This window comes from Tachypleus tridentatus, chromosome 11 (genome assembly GCF_004210375.1).
Source record: "Tachypleus tridentatus isolate NWPU-2018 chromosome 11, ASM421037v1, whole genome shotgun sequence".
Lineage (NCBI taxonomy): Eukaryota > Metazoa > Arthropoda > Merostomata > Xiphosura > Limulidae > Tachypleus > Tachypleus tridentatus.
Genome location: NC_134835.1, coordinates 85,282,699 through 85,298,194, shown reverse-complemented (window position 1 = coordinate 85,298,194; position 15,496 = coordinate 85,282,699). Strand labels below are relative to the sequence as shown.

The following is a 15,496-nucleotide window of genomic DNA, read 5'->3' as shown; positions in this document are numbered from 1 at the left end:
TTGTAAAGTATATATAAGTTGGGAAACCTAGACAACTGGGAAATTAATGCTACTTCTAACTGATTGAAATATACTTGACTTTGACGTCCCTATGTTTGTTATGAGGTTTAGTAGTGTAGACGTACTTTTCAGATTTAATATACTTAAAAGTAAAGCCGTGAAAATCAAAATAGAGATTGTGAAGTTTCTTCCAATTCAAGTTCGGCAGGTAAAACATTTTAATATTCTTACTTAATAGTGATGTCATCATCTACATATGTATGGACGAATTTAAATAAAATTTGATTCATAACAATTTAAATAAGGTTTACCATACTTTTCCTAAAATTGACACCCATCACAATGAACTTTCTTTTCGTTGGCTTTTAATTTATCGTTCTTAAAAAGGTCAGCGGTATGTTAACAGAATTACATTGCTAAAATCCACGGTTCGATTCCTTATGGTTGACAGAGAGCAACTAGTCTATTGTGTGTCTTTTCAGTATAAAAACAAAATTATAGTGCAATTTTATACATGAAAAATATAACCAAAAGATCCAAACTCAGATATTTATTTTTTAGAGTAAAGCCACACTGAACTATTTACAGTGGTGAATCGAACCCCGATGATTAAAAATCCGTAAACGTACCGTTGTTTCACCGAGGACAAGCTTAAGTAACAGAATTTCTTTTTCTGGTAATCGTTGTTAGAGTAGTTTTATCCAGATATGTGAATAGATTTAATTGCCAAACTTAGTAGATCATTATGATGTAAACTGGTTTATGAAAGAAACTGTAAGTTTTAGGAAAACAATTTTCAATTTAAGTTATTCTAGTGTTTTTATTTTTACTCACAAAACATTTTTGTTAACAACAGTTTGAAGTTTAGAGATCTCCAAATGTTTTAGTAGAAAATAGCTATAGTAAAATATCGAAACTAAGATTATCAGATGGGCAACTTCCAGAAATCAGTGATGTCGAGAAAACCCACTTGTAGAGAAAAATATATATGTAAAAACAGCTCGTTTGGGTTGAGAAACGTTGTTCGCTCCTCTACGTAAAAGAAAAAATTATCAACCCAAACGTTTTTACATATATATTTTAACTCCTAGAAATGTTATGTTTGCTAACGTTTTAACACTGTTGTTCAGAACCTCTTCAGATAAGTTATCACTAATCAGCGTTTGAAGATGTAAAATGAAACGCAATAAATGGAAATATATAAAAGCTATATTTATAAGCAGTTAAGCCTGTTAAAAAGAACAAAATGTCGTTATATTTAGAGGATAACCAGTGGCTATTATAAGCATGGATTCATTTCTATTACTTTAGATGAACATATAAACGTTCAATTGAAAATACCTGACATAAACCTAACTTCATCTAATGATATTTTGCATGAATGTGAATGAAACTTTAAAAATACAAAAAAATATTATTATGTTTCACAAAAACAGCAAAACATTAGGAGTAAACATGATAAAAAATATAAAGCCACAGTCAAAAACGAGAAAACTTACATTCATGATTTCTGTCAAAAACTTTCAAACTACTTGTTCTTATCTTACATCTGTGTATGTCCATATGTAAATAAATGAACACATGCTCATAATTTGTGCGACGTCAGTTGGTTTGTTGTTTCTTAGTGAATAAAATGTTGCTATGACGATATCTTGACAACCAAACTGATCAATAAAGAGTGTGTTAACGTAAGAAGGCGTTCAAATGTTGATTATCATGTTCGTGACTATATACGAGGTGGAGGTCTGGATTTAAACTTTAGAAATTTATTATTGCAAGGATTTTCATCTTATGTCACGCTATCCTCGCCATAATGTATTAATCTGCAATTAGAATTAATCAAAATACATGGAATTTAATAATAAAAACATAATTTTGATTTGGCAACCTTTAAACACGATAAGATATTCAGTGATTTTGATTTTTCGTGATTATTTGCGCTTATATTTTATCAGTTTTTTTTTTCTTCTGCCATTGCTAGTTCAACCAAGGTGTAACCTGTTTCCAGGGCGTCCGAGTCATGCAAAGTTCACTTTCATTAACATGAGTACATTTTAAAAGGTCTTTATCATTGAAACTCGACATTTGTTTCTTCTTTTTTATAACAATCAACAACGTTCAAAAAGTTCCTTTAGTTTACAAAGTTTTTTAATGAAAATATATGAGAAATATCTCAAATAAAAGATATTTAAAATTTTGTTTTGGTAATTTAATTTTACTGGGAAATAATGTGAAACTAAGTAAGTATGTTTAATAACAGGAAACATTACGAGCCGAAATCTTTTAAGCGTCTTTTATCATTGTTTCTAATCCTTTATCATATTTCATCAGTTCATTTAGAGCTAATGTAAATGGAAAATCAACAAGCAATTAGGTTTATCTTTGTTCAAATATTTATAAGAAACAAAAAAAGGTTTTATTTTTTTGTCTTTCGTGAGTTTGCTATTAGTCTCTGGTATCCATTTTCATAATTTGTAGTTCATGGGGTTAATTTAATTTGTTTGTGTGTGCATTTTTATTTTCAAATATGTAACATATGTATAATAAGAAGTTCTATACTTATGAATGAAAGTCATTTCCCAGTTAAGCTAGTTTGAGCTTATAATAATAAACTGTTTTTAGATCTTCATGTTTGGTTTTCTTCATAGTAGAAACTCCTAAAAACTATGCCAATAATTAATTTCGTGGTAAAAACCTTAACGGATAAGATATCCCTAAAGTAAGTTTATATATTTTTTTGTTCTCAAAACAATTACAGGCATTCAAAGATAATTATTTTTACACCCTTTAGTGACTAGCAAGTAATAAATTAATGTGATCCAACAAAGATGGCAAATAAAATATTTTAAATTATTGTACCAGCGTAACAGCCACGAACGTTCCTTTCCCCTTTTCTCAATAGAGTCACGCACTAATATGTTTTATTTGAACTTTTATTTGCTAAATTAGTTTCGGATCGATAATGTGTTGGATTTTGTGAAATTATTAGGGAGAGAAATCGACAAGCAATGAAAGGGTTCAGTGTTTAAAATGCAGGATACAATATGTGCACATGCATATGACTCTTGAAAACAAAGTCAACAAACAACAAAACAGAAATACGTTATTCTGCTAGTCTAATAGTGTGATTAATACTTATCGCATAAATAGGTCAACACGTATAGTCACTGTAAACCTTATAAGTTAAAAATTCGAAGGAGCAACGACGTGAGATGGCTTACCTTGTGTCTTTTCATGCTTAAACTAGACAATATGCAAGTTTTTTGCACAAATCAAACAAATAGTTTCAGAGTTATCACGAGATCGTGATGTTCAAATCTTAGAGAGGCTATCTTATAATTATAACCTTTTTATAATACTTCTTTTGAAATTCAATCAACTCTGTTTTTTTTCTTTTTTGACTGTGAAAGTTTGGGTCATATAACCTTTTAGCATAATGTTTTGTTATCTTTTTAAAATGTTAATTTACTAATTAATATTTTCAGTGCATAATATAGGAAAAATTAATTTTTGCTATAATGATGTATGGTTATAAGTATCCGATCAACCACAATAAAGTTCGAATGCATATTGTCAGTCCTCACTTATCAAGTTATGTCCCACAGCATCTTTTCAAACTAAGATATTAACGGGACGTGATAAGGAAAATTAAACTAATGGTAATAATAAATGGGTTCAAAAACATGATGTTTGTTTACTTCAATTCATATATAATTTTGATTTCAATGTATTGCGCTAATTCTACTCCATGAATTGAAAAGTTTCTAACCATATGTTATCAAGTGCAGTACCTTTGTAACTCCGTAAAATACAATGTTATTGGAAACGATAATTCGTAGTTATCAACTTGTTTATATCAGTTATTTTCCCGTTATTCACGTGGCATTTGAAACACATCATTTACAACTTCCAGTTTTTTAACAGTTTCTTCCTGTTATTTAATCACTTTAACAATAATAATAATTGTTAAAATGGAGTGAATGATCTTTTCCTTGATTTTGTTTTCATTTTTGTTTCTAGTTTTCCATTTATGTTTTTCACTCCCCTGCCCATTTGTATCTTCTTTGTCGACGTTTAAACGTTGTACTTTCTCCGTCGAAATGTTTTGAAGAATTAAGGATAAATGTTGTTGTTTGTTTTAAGCGCGAAGTTACACAAAGAGCTATTTATGCTCTTCACGCCACGGGTATGAAAACCCCGTTTTTAGCAGTACCGGTTCGTAGACATGCCGCTGTGCTACTAGGCGGATAAGAATAATTCTAGTTTCTAAATGTTAGTTGGTGGATAACGTACATTTACGCTTTTAATTCATGCTGCACAGCGGTAAGTCTGCAGACTCCCACCGCTAAAAACCGGGTTTCGATACTCATGGTGGACAGAGCACAAATAGCCCATTGTGTAGCTTTGTGCTAAATTTCAAATAATCAAATCATAGTAATTCATGCTACAAATCTAATTTAATTTTACTCTCTCTGTTCCCTTTACATTTCTTCTTCACGACAACACATGAGTATGCTTGAGAACTTTGTCTTTTAATTTCGCGCAAGTCTACACGAGGGCTATCTGCGCTAGCCGTCCCTCATTTAGCAGTATAAGACTAGAGGGAAGGCAGCTAGCCATCACCACCCATCTTCAACTCTTGGGCTACTATTTTATCAACGAATAGTGGAATTGACAGTAACGGCTGAAAGGGCGAGCGTGTTTGGTGTGACGGGGATTCGAACCCGCGACCCTGAGATTATGAGTCGAGTGCCTTAACCCATTTGGCCATGTCGGGCCTCTTTGAGAACTTATAACACTATAAACTTGGGTTTAATCTTTACGGTGGGCACTATGCAGATAGCCACCAAGATAGCCAGATAGCAAACAAGTATCAAAGAGACGGAATGTACACAATTATTTATCCCCTTTTCATAACCTCAATGGTATTTCTCAGGAACTTACAACGTTAAAAATTGGGTTTCCATAGCCTCGGTGGGCAGAAGCACAGATATCTCATGATTTAGTTTTGTGTTTGGTAAGAAACAAGAGGGATATTTAGTTCATCAAAGACACCAAAAAATTACCACCCACAATACTTATGAGCAACTGTAATAAGACTTTTATTGTCGTAAAGTTATTTAAAAAAATTAAAAATAATAATATAAAAAAACGAAGTACACTATAAGGAAAGGAACGACTCAATACATCTATGATGAAAAATGTACAAGGTTGTATTTTTATTAAGAGAAAGTCTAATACTCGTTACACTAGCAGTGTTCTAATCTTTCCTAATCGCCATGAACTTTTGGATCGTATTTTATTCATATCTTCCTTATTACAAAGAATCAAATTCAAATGTTTCACTAAATAACTTAGCTATTTATAGAATACTGGATAGCTTTCACCGTTTTCTATGAAATAATATCGGAATATAAGTGTATATGATAATCGTTTTGACAATTTCTCACACGCAACGTTGTGACACATAAATTTTCTTAATTTATTTTAAACAAGATTTTATAATAAACCAAATATAAATTATATTTATTAATACGTGTTTTCTAAGTGGTGTAAAACTGTTTTAGAAAACTGCTTATTGTAGCTTTTGTTTGTTTGTAAGTTAAGCACAAAGCTATACAATTGGCTGTCTGCTCTGCCCACTACAAGTATCAAAACCCGGTTCCTAGCGTTGTAGGTCCGCAGACCTACCGCTGTATCACTAAGGAACTTATCGTATAAATGTTGTGTAATTATAAAGTAATAAATGAAGGTTTGGATTTTTATGGCAAAGCTCAGAAATCTAAAAAAAATTGAGTTACTTTTTTCTATGAATTTAATCATATTTTGTTCTTTTGCTGGTACTGTTTTATCCACTTCAAAGCACTACTTCTAACTAATATGTAAAAATGACCAATTTACGAAGATATACTACACCAATCTTTTCCTAAACGGCATACCCCCCTTTTTGTTTCGCAAAATAAAACATGCTTCTCTCGGTTCTGTGCTATATAACTACTGCTTTTGCGCTCATGACATGTTTGGAATGTGTTTTTCTGTGGTACGATATTTTGTGCACGTGCGATTGAAGAGACAAAATAAACAAAAAAGTGGAATGGTGATTCATTTTGAATAAACTTTGTTCTTTTCGAGACGTAGAGAGAAGAGATTATAAGGACATCCTGTTGTTCTTTGTAATCTGAAATATTAATATATATCACTCATCATTCTAGGCGTTCATTTAAACCAACAACACCGAAACTCTTGCCTTATTGGGCAGAAGATCCAAGGGTGAATTTAATGTTTGTCATGTTTTGTTTTTTATATATCATCAGTAAACTGCCTTGACATGTTTGAACAACTATCTTATCACGAATTTGGTGTGGTTGGTATTTTCACCAATCTTTCTTCTTTCAGAATTTATACTTGAGTGTGCAATCTGTTATAGGTATGTAAAATGAGAAAAAAAAAAAACAACACTAGCTGGGAATTTTTGTATAAAACAATCTTTTATAGCAAACACGTTTTTATTAGTATGTCCCTTTTAGATAATCCTTTAGCAGCTTGACGCCTTCTCAGCCTGACTTAAAAAAGATATTTCATGTCCCTTTGAATTGCTAGATTTTAGCAGCTAGATATCTTCTCAGTCTGAGATAAAAAAAGATATTTCTTTAGCAGCTCGATGTCTTCTTAGTTTGACATGAAAAATAAAGCACAAAATAAAACTAGAATTATTACTAAAAGAAAATCTCGAAGAACTATATTATTTTACAAGTTTCACTTTTATTAAAATAAATTAAACAGATATTTCTTTATATATGAAGGAAGTTTCGAAAATATTTTGAGAAAATATACTCATTCAGTTTTAAAAATATTTTTAGTGTGCATTTTCTTATAGAAAAGCCACATGGAGCTATCCGCTGAGTCCACCGAGGCTAATCGAACCCCAGATTTTAGCGTTGTAAATCCGTAGTCTTACCGCTGTACTAGTAGAGAACAACATTTTTAGTAACAAGAAATTTCATAATAATAAGAAATTGGTTGTAGTCAAAGTCATATTATCAAATTCTTTCTTTAAATTGTGTTAAAGTGCATGTTTTAGAAAAAAAAAAAAAAAAAAATTAGAATATATTTATACTTTATGAGATACTGGAAAAAAACGTGAATATAGGTAAAAGTAAGAATGCTGTTAAAAGAGATTAAAAGCAAAAATAAAATGAAAGTTACGAAAACTTAATTTATAAAATAACCACTTTCAGTATAACCACATAGTAATTCACAGTGTCACGGTCAAAATTACAGGCGAAACGAGACCTTATCTTGTTTAAACTAAATATTACTGAATAATAATTATGTTGAAGTAATAAAAAAATCATTGTTTTTATCTATTACATAGACAATACAATATAGCTGTATTTCATAAGAAATCAGAAACAAATTAACATAAATGATGCTACTCTATGAAATACGTTAAAGGCATAGCTGTAATTATTTTTTATTAATTAAAAATTATACCGCTACAGAATAACAAGTGCATCAATCAAAAAAGGAAGTTAAAAATGTTACCTATTTAGTAATTTAATTGAACTATTACCATGAAAATATCTTCACACCCAAGTATAACCTTCATGAAGATTACAAATGGGTTTTTACATGATGCTATAGTTTGTTTAAATAAAAATTCTGGACTGATATCAAATTATTCATCGTATGATGAAAAAGTAAGGTACTGGAAATGGGAAAAGTTATATGTCAACATTGCTACTTAAAGGGTTAAAGAATGACTTGTGAAGACTTTTCTTTATTATGGATGTCGCTATCTATGATTATTTGATTTTACGAAAAAAAATGCCACTAAAGTTCTTCCAGTTCAGAAAGTATTTTAACTAAGTATGAAGAAGCGTGACTTACAAACTCGTTTATAAGCTACAAAACTGCTACACCTTACCACGAATGTAAGTATCGTCCCACTTAACAGGGGTATAAATAACAAGTTGAAATAGGCGTTGTTGCATTTATCTTGCTGAATATTTGACTCTTCCTTAAGTTAATTGACTGCATTGACTAAATAGGTAAGAGAATTATTATATACGTTTGTATAAAACATCACAGGCAGAAATTGTTGCTTTTTGTTTGATTATGATTTGCTATTTATTATTGTTACAATTATTATTTTTGCATCCATGCCATTAGAAAAAATATTCGCTTTAAATTAATGCTTTATATTGTAACGATAATTTTACAACGTATACAAAAAATTTAAAAAATATTAGAAATACTTTATATTTATAATCAACTATTAGCACCAGAGAATTAAAGATAGAATTCTGTGTACTGAAAACATGGACCTAGTGAAAATGTTATTATAGTTGCACATACATGCTTAAAAACGAGGTCTAAGATTTTATATTCTTACTAATTAAAGACATTTTTGTCAACCTAAGAGTATAACCGAGATTCACTAAATATAAAATCCCTTTTTATTTTGGAACAGAATTTCAGAAATTTACACAGAAAGATAAGAAATCATTACAATACTCAAGGTAGGATATTCAAATTTTATATCTTGGTTAATTATGATGATTTAGCGTTCATTTATTTATAAGAAGTTCCTAAAGATTGAAATGTGCTAGTAAGACTGATCTGACATTTTGTAACTTTTTATTTAGAATGTATTTTTTATTCTACCCTCGAAATCAAAATTAAAACAGAAAAAAGTTTGAGAATTGAAATAGGCTTATTTTTAGGTTCATATTAAAAATACCGTTTTCAAATAAAACTGAACTAATGAATATAATGTTTAAAAATCTACTAAATTTTAAACAAAAATGAAAATCGAGAAATATTTTTAATTTTCAATGTATGAAAATCGATCATAACATAGAAAATAGAATTATTTTAATGGAAAATTGATATAAATATGCAATTAATGTTCAAATTAAAACTGAGAATTACTGGTTTAAAAAAAGATAATGATTTTAACATCATACAGAAAATATTTTCAAATTTATATTTCAATTCAAAGATATCCAAAGTGATTAAATAAAGCAAATTTTAGGAGACAACTTATTCTTTAGTTAAATACAAAGCTAAATAACGGAGTATCTGAGCTGTGCTTAGGGCAGATATAAAAAAACTGAATTATAAATCTTAAACTCTTAAAATAACAGCTCAGCCACTAGAAGGCTAAAAATATATTGGTTTGTTTTGAATTTCGCGAAAAGTTACACGAGGACTATCTACGCTAGCCATTCCTAATTTAGTAGTGTAATACTAGAGGGAAGACAACTAGTCATCACCACCCACCGTCAACTCTTGGGCTGTTCTTTTACCAACGAATAACGCTCCCACAGGGGAAAGGTCGAGCATGTTTGGTGTGACGGGGATTCGAACTCACGACCCTCAGATTACTAGCAGAGTTTCTTAATCACCCGGCTATGCCGAATAAAACGTAACTGATATCTTTATTTGTTAACCGAGACAAAAAATAAAAAGGAAATATTTAGCTTTTGTCGATTTCATTTTCACAGTTTGCTGCACATATATCGTCTGTGATATTCTGAAACATAAATTGTAACTCAATATTGACACAAATATATTGGTAAATTTATAAATATTCATTCACTCTCTAGTTTGCTTTCTTTGTTAAAACTAAAATGCAACTTACGTTGCATGGTCCAGTAGAAAGGATAGCCGTTTCAATGTAAATCTAAAACTTTTGTAACTGTATAAATGTTTAGATGTTTCTAATTAAACAACGTTTCAGATTTTAAATTTTGTAATAAAGTTAATTTGATGTTTCACTATAACACACCATCATGAGAACAAACTAAGCTTTATATTTATTAGCATTCTATGCTTGGAACTTTCTGCAATTAATTTGCAAAGAAAAAAAGAGGGAATCCTCATTCGCCACGGTACTTGAAATTCTTTTAGGCAGGATTACATTAAATTAACCTAGACATGGTCAAATACATGAGTCGAGAAGGTTTGACCTTCTTAGTCCAGAACTAATTAGATCTCAAATATATAGATAGATATTGCAATAACTGTGGCATCATGGTTCTTATAAGTATTATTAAAAGTTAAGATTGCACATCACCGTTTAATAAAAATAGGAAGAAACAAAACAAAAATGAGCATTTATTATTTCCTGTATAAATACGCCTTTGCTTTTCTTAATCTTATACTTGGAGATTTTTGTAATTGTGAAGACTTAGAAGCGAAAGCAAAGAATACGTCATATGTTAACCACATTATTTTACAATATCCATCACCGACAAAAACATTCCAAATAAAATGTACATAGCTTAAAAGCGTCTCTTGCAAACAACGAAATAACTTGTATTAGTGTTGTAGCCAAATGCTATACAAAATATTCCGATGTCACGTTAATATATTACTTACAGCTTTTCTCAGTAAATTTAATAAACGTTGAAATGCACATACTAATACAAAACCCTCACTTTTGTCATATTTTCCAGCTCCAAATATGAAGCTTCATTCAACGATACTTATACCTGGTACGTATATCATCCAAATTTTTCTTTTTCACTTTCTTTTGTCAAGTGCTTTTGAAATTCACTCATTATCATTAAATAATATTTACGTAAAGCGTTATGTAGAAAAGAAACTGTTTCTAGTTTAATATACTTAAGGCATAGTACAGACTGTAAAAGTTTATTAAAATGCAAAACTCCTTTAGACAAATGCTCTCCGAAATGTTTCTCGAAAAATTAATACTTTCATTACGTAGTGTTTTAAAATGTCACTTCCTTATTTCTGAGAGTTGTTACCCAATAAGAGATAACGGTAGGACAATTCTCAAACAAGTAAAACATTTGTAACTACACGTCCTCCTTTCAATATGCATATAACACTTTTTGTTTCTAATATGAATTTACGAATATCACTTTGTAAGAGAAATACATCTACTTAACGTTATGCAACAAGAAACTCTGAAGTTAGAAATTAATACAATATTGAAAAAGAAATTCATTAACGGTCTAGAATTGTATGTTCTGTAAATGTTTAAATACCAGACCAGCGTGAACAAGCTACATTTTGATGGACTGTTCAAGAAAATAAAAATGCTTATATAACGGTTAATAAATTAATTTTGCGAGTTGTTACTTTAACACTTAACTATGCATGCCGACATCAGATTTTACTTCCCTTTCACGTGTTGTTTTGAATTCAGCGTAGTGTTATCATAATAATACCTTGAACTTTTTCCATTTTCTATAGGTATACTTGTGATAGCGTCTGTAATTCAGGTGAGTTATTTTTACTCATTTTTTGTGTCCAACAACAAATTAGCAATATGTTGTTCCTCTCCTCTGAAATGGACTAAAGAACTGATACATATTAGACAGTGATTATGCTCAGCCCGCGATCCCTGGTTTCACATATGAAAATACGTTTGGCTTTAGTCTCTCATCGACTGTAACGTACGTTCCAATACAGGTTAAGCACTAATTTCGCCACAATGATCACCTGAAAAAATTGTACATATTGGTATTTTTTCACAAATTTCTTTAAACACTGACGTTACACGAAGTTTTTAAACTATAGAATTCGGCACCTTACTTAAATACATTTATAAAGTTGCAGATACGTTACCTTTGAATGCTTGTAAAATCGTTTTGGTCACCATGTTTGAGTTTTCCTTTACATTTTTCAGTGGATCATTTATGTAATTCCTACTTGCGCTTAGGTTTGATACTTCTTTTAAAGCAAGTTCACACTTACGTTAAACAGCACTACTTAATTCTGTGAAACGTAACATTAAGAAATCCATCATACTACAAACCATATTTTGTGTCGATGAAGTTCCATTAACTGACACTTTTTGTTTACAAATACTGTCTGGTATTATGTTTAATTTTAAGAATTTTGTTTTTTGGAATTTCGCGCAAAGCTCCTCGAGGGCTATTTGCGCTAGCCGTCCCTAATTTAGCAGTGTAAGACTAGAGGGAAGGCAGCTAGTCATCACCGCCGACTCTTACCAACGAATAATGGGGATTGATCATGACTTATAACGCCCCCATGTTTGGTGCGACCGGAATAAGATAATTTTAAGAAACTTGTTTATAATAATATTAATGGATGTTAAGGTTACAAAGTAATGATGCATGTACCCTTCTGGTATTAAGCACATTCATATACTGTAAGGTTATTTATGGCATTCGATTTGTTAAATTATAAAAAACTCGTTTTCCAGTTATTACATCATTACGTGATAGTCAAAGTTTCTATACATAACTTTCTGGCGTCCTTCAGAAACATGTACAATGTAAAGATTTTCATCACTGCCAAACTGAAAGCAGGCAACATTTAGCACAAAAATAGAAGGGAGGTATAACAGTTCTTGGTATATGCAAAAGATAATGACACTACTCTTTTCCTCAACTTTGACAGGGGCAGTATCTTAAAGGTAATCAGGACCCACTACCATATCCCAGTTACGAGAACATTCCTGTAACCAACTTTGATTGCAATGGACGGTGGGGATATTTTGCGGATCCAGAAACTGGCTGCCAAACTTTTCATTTGTGTCAAGGAACTAATAAAATATATGCTTCTTTCCTCTGTGTCAATACGACCCTTTTTCAACAGAATCCCCCACAGCGATGTGACTACTGGTATAGAGTTGATTGTTCCAATCCATGATATTTTATAGTTTGTCCATGAATGTTTCCACAAAGTAACTGACTGATATTCTTTAAATTTCATACTACGAAGTGTTTGTTTGCTGATGATTGTGCATCTTAATACACTAGAAACCTGTTCATTTTTATTCAATACCAATAAACATTTTTCCCTGCAGTCTTTCATTAATTTTCTTTACATTACTAAGAAGTGCTCAAAGGAACACTTAAGACAAAACTATTTTGCATTCATATATCTTAAGTTATTAACTGTAACATGTTACTTCGTATGGAAAAAACTTGAATGAAAAACATACCTGTATTTTAAACGTATTCTATTTGGTAATAAAAGGTATTTTTTCCAAACAAAATATTTCCACAACGATAGTAAGCAGATGATTAACTAAATGCAGAACTAAATTCTGATCACAAAAATTTTGGATTAAGGAACCCCCGTTTGTTTTTAATAATTTTATTTACACGTTCGTAGGGAAATTTTTTGATGATTTAAAATAACAATACAAACAGACTTTAATTTCATTTATTTGGTTTCTCTTGTTGGTAATACAAGCACTTCTACAATTTAAGGAGATACCACATCATTAGTTACTAAAATTTATACGGGGGTTTGTTCTATGGGTCTTTGTAGAAATGTAAAAGTTAACAGCAGATATTTGAAAATTAAAGTAAAGGTTGAAGGTAAAAATACACATCTACCTTTCTATAATCTCCCAAATGTATTTGAAAATGAAGAAAAGGTAAAATGAAATTAGCACAGAATATTCATTCATTAGTTACACAACCTTTGCTCCATGAATAATTAGTTTATTATAACTATTACATTTTATCTTCAATGTGGTAAAACAGCAGCAATTAATTACTTGAACTTGTACACACACACACGACAAATAAATAACAGAATAGGCTGAACATTATTTATCGTAGGGACACAAGCTAATTAAAACTGGTTGAACTACAGGTCATACAAACAGATTAGAAGTGAGAAGCACAAAATGGTAGAGCCACAGATTTCGTAAATGAAAAGAATCAGAAAATTGCAAGGGTAACTTGGTGTATACCATAACAGCTGATGTACCAATTAATTACTTTTTATGTGTTTTACGAAATCCTGAAAGAAGAATTAACCAAAACACTATAATCTATAGCAATTAATGTGTTTGACATTGTACACCACCAGCCCTATGGTGGTCATGATCATCATCTTCCTCGTAGGCCTGTCTGTGACGATATTGTCTCCTTGCTTCTTGTTCTGGATCCAGATCCACAAGCACCACCTATTTTAAAAGGTTAATTTGGTTTATCTTTTAATCATCAACTGTTTATTATATATTAACACTTAAATACTAACAGAAACTTTGAGGTTTTAATTATATACATTGAAGTATTATTCAAGTTTAATCTTAATAGTTAACAGTAAAGCTTGTGTTACATTTCCACAAAAAACTCCCAATTTCAAGACTTAAATAATTGAAATTTCAATTTCAGTTTATATATATACATACACCAAACTGAATTCTATTCTTGATTACTTCACTATAGACAAAAACAATCTAGTTGTATCAATTTTCTATATAATTTGCAACTAAGTTTTCACTGGTGACCATGGGCAAAAAATCAGCTGTGAAATTTATGACAATTATGTGTGGATACATAAAACCTTGCTATAGTATATACATGTTTGTCTACTTTGACATTGGTTTATTCATCCATTGGATGGAATCTTTTATCTGAATGTAGAAATATTTATAAAAACAAATTATTTCAAAAACATAACTATTAACCGAAGTTTAAAAGGTGTTACAAAATAAACAAATAGTTATGAAAAAATTAAGCTAAAAACAAGACCCAAGTAGTTTCACTCTTAACATACCCCCTTTTATTGGCTATACAAAAGAAAAATGTGCAATTTAATCTTTTCCTTTTTTCTACTATTTCAAAATTTCAAGTGGAAAGCCAACAGTTACAAGTTCCTATTTGCTGTGTCTTCCTACATACATGCCAATTATTCTTTTACTGTCTTCATGTTAATTAGTCTCATTTTGTCAACACTTCATGCACAGCTATGCACGTGAAAACCCTCATAGCTTATTAAGAGTAGTGTAACTAGCTCTGTGGCTCTTGAAGAATGCAGTATCACCACAGAGAATATGGTGGTCTGTCCTTACTCTAACAACAGAGTAACTGCATATGTCTGTACTACTAGTCATTATTTTAGTTTTTGTAGATTCACCACAGCAATCTTTATGTACCACATGATAAAAAACAAAACAAACTTTAATCAAAACTAAGTTAATGACGGGAACAGATGTAATAACCTTGCACGCTGTAAAGCTATATAGAATGTATTTATGAAGCAAGCATTACAGACCTAAAGTTTATTATTTCTATATTACTGCTTTTAACAGTTATAGCAACCACAACTATTTCATACCAACAGCTGCTTAATAGTCAACAACAGTAGGGTAGGAAAGGGTCTGGGGATGTGCATGTTCAAGATAAAAGTGTACAGCTATATTTAATAATAACCAAGGAATATGCTGTTACAGAGGAAACAATGTTACCACTGGCCAGATGATTGTATATTTAGTAACAGAAGATTAATGTAGCAATTTTATTTAACTACTCAAAACAACCTTTAAAACAAGGATGCTGAGGACAATAAATTAGGGCTTTAGGTGTCACAAACAACTTACTGGAATTGGGAATGAAACTGTTGAGCAAACCAAATGGAGCATAAGCAAAACAAAATTATATCACATGATGACATTGTGGTAATATATATATATATTTGTTTATTGTATGTGCACTTTACCAAAGACCTTTTTGACAACAGAAAATTAAAAAAA

The 15,496-nt window shown here is 30.7% G+C and overlaps 3 protein-coding genes across 4 annotated transcripts in view; 1 reads left to right on the top strand and 2 right to left on the bottom strand.

Moving 5' to 3' along the window:
* The window catches only part of LOC143232658 (uncharacterized), a 39,301-nt gene extending 37,685 nt beyond the window's left edge, over positions 1–1,616 (bottom strand). Inside the window, exon 1 of the mRNA XM_076468324.1 lies at positions 1,500–1,616. The gene's annotated coding sequence lies outside the window, so the exon portion shown is untranslated. The remainder of the gene's footprint in view (positions 1–1,499) is intronic.
* A 6,297-nt stretch (positions 1,617–7,913) lies between these two features.
* LOC143232657 (U-scoloptoxin(01)-Er1a-like) lies at positions 7,914–12,807 on the top strand. Its single transcript, XM_076468323.1, has 5 exons — positions 7,914–8,051; positions 8,474–8,522; positions 10,464–10,502; positions 11,227–11,255; positions 12,400–12,807. The coding sequence occupies exons 3-5, from the start codon at positions 10,472–10,474 to the stop codon at positions 12,649–12,651; spliced, it is 312 nt and encodes a 103-aa protein (XP_076324438.1). The 5' UTR covers positions 7,914–8,051; positions 8,474–8,522; positions 10,464–10,471; the 3' UTR covers positions 12,652–12,807.
* Positions 12,808–13,433: 626 nt separating this feature from the next.
* The window catches only part of LOC143232656 (dnaJ homolog subfamily A member 1-like), a 38,124-nt gene continuing 36,061 nt past the window's right edge, over positions 13,434–15,496 (bottom strand). For both annotated transcript variants that reach the window (XM_076468320.1, XM_076468321.1), the window contains exon 7: positions 13,434–13,924. In XM_076468320.1, coding sequence (XP_076324435.1) covers positions 13,799–13,924 — 126 coding nt within the window. In that variant the 3' untranslated portion in view covers positions 13,434–13,798. The remainder of the gene's footprint in view (positions 13,925–15,496) is intronic.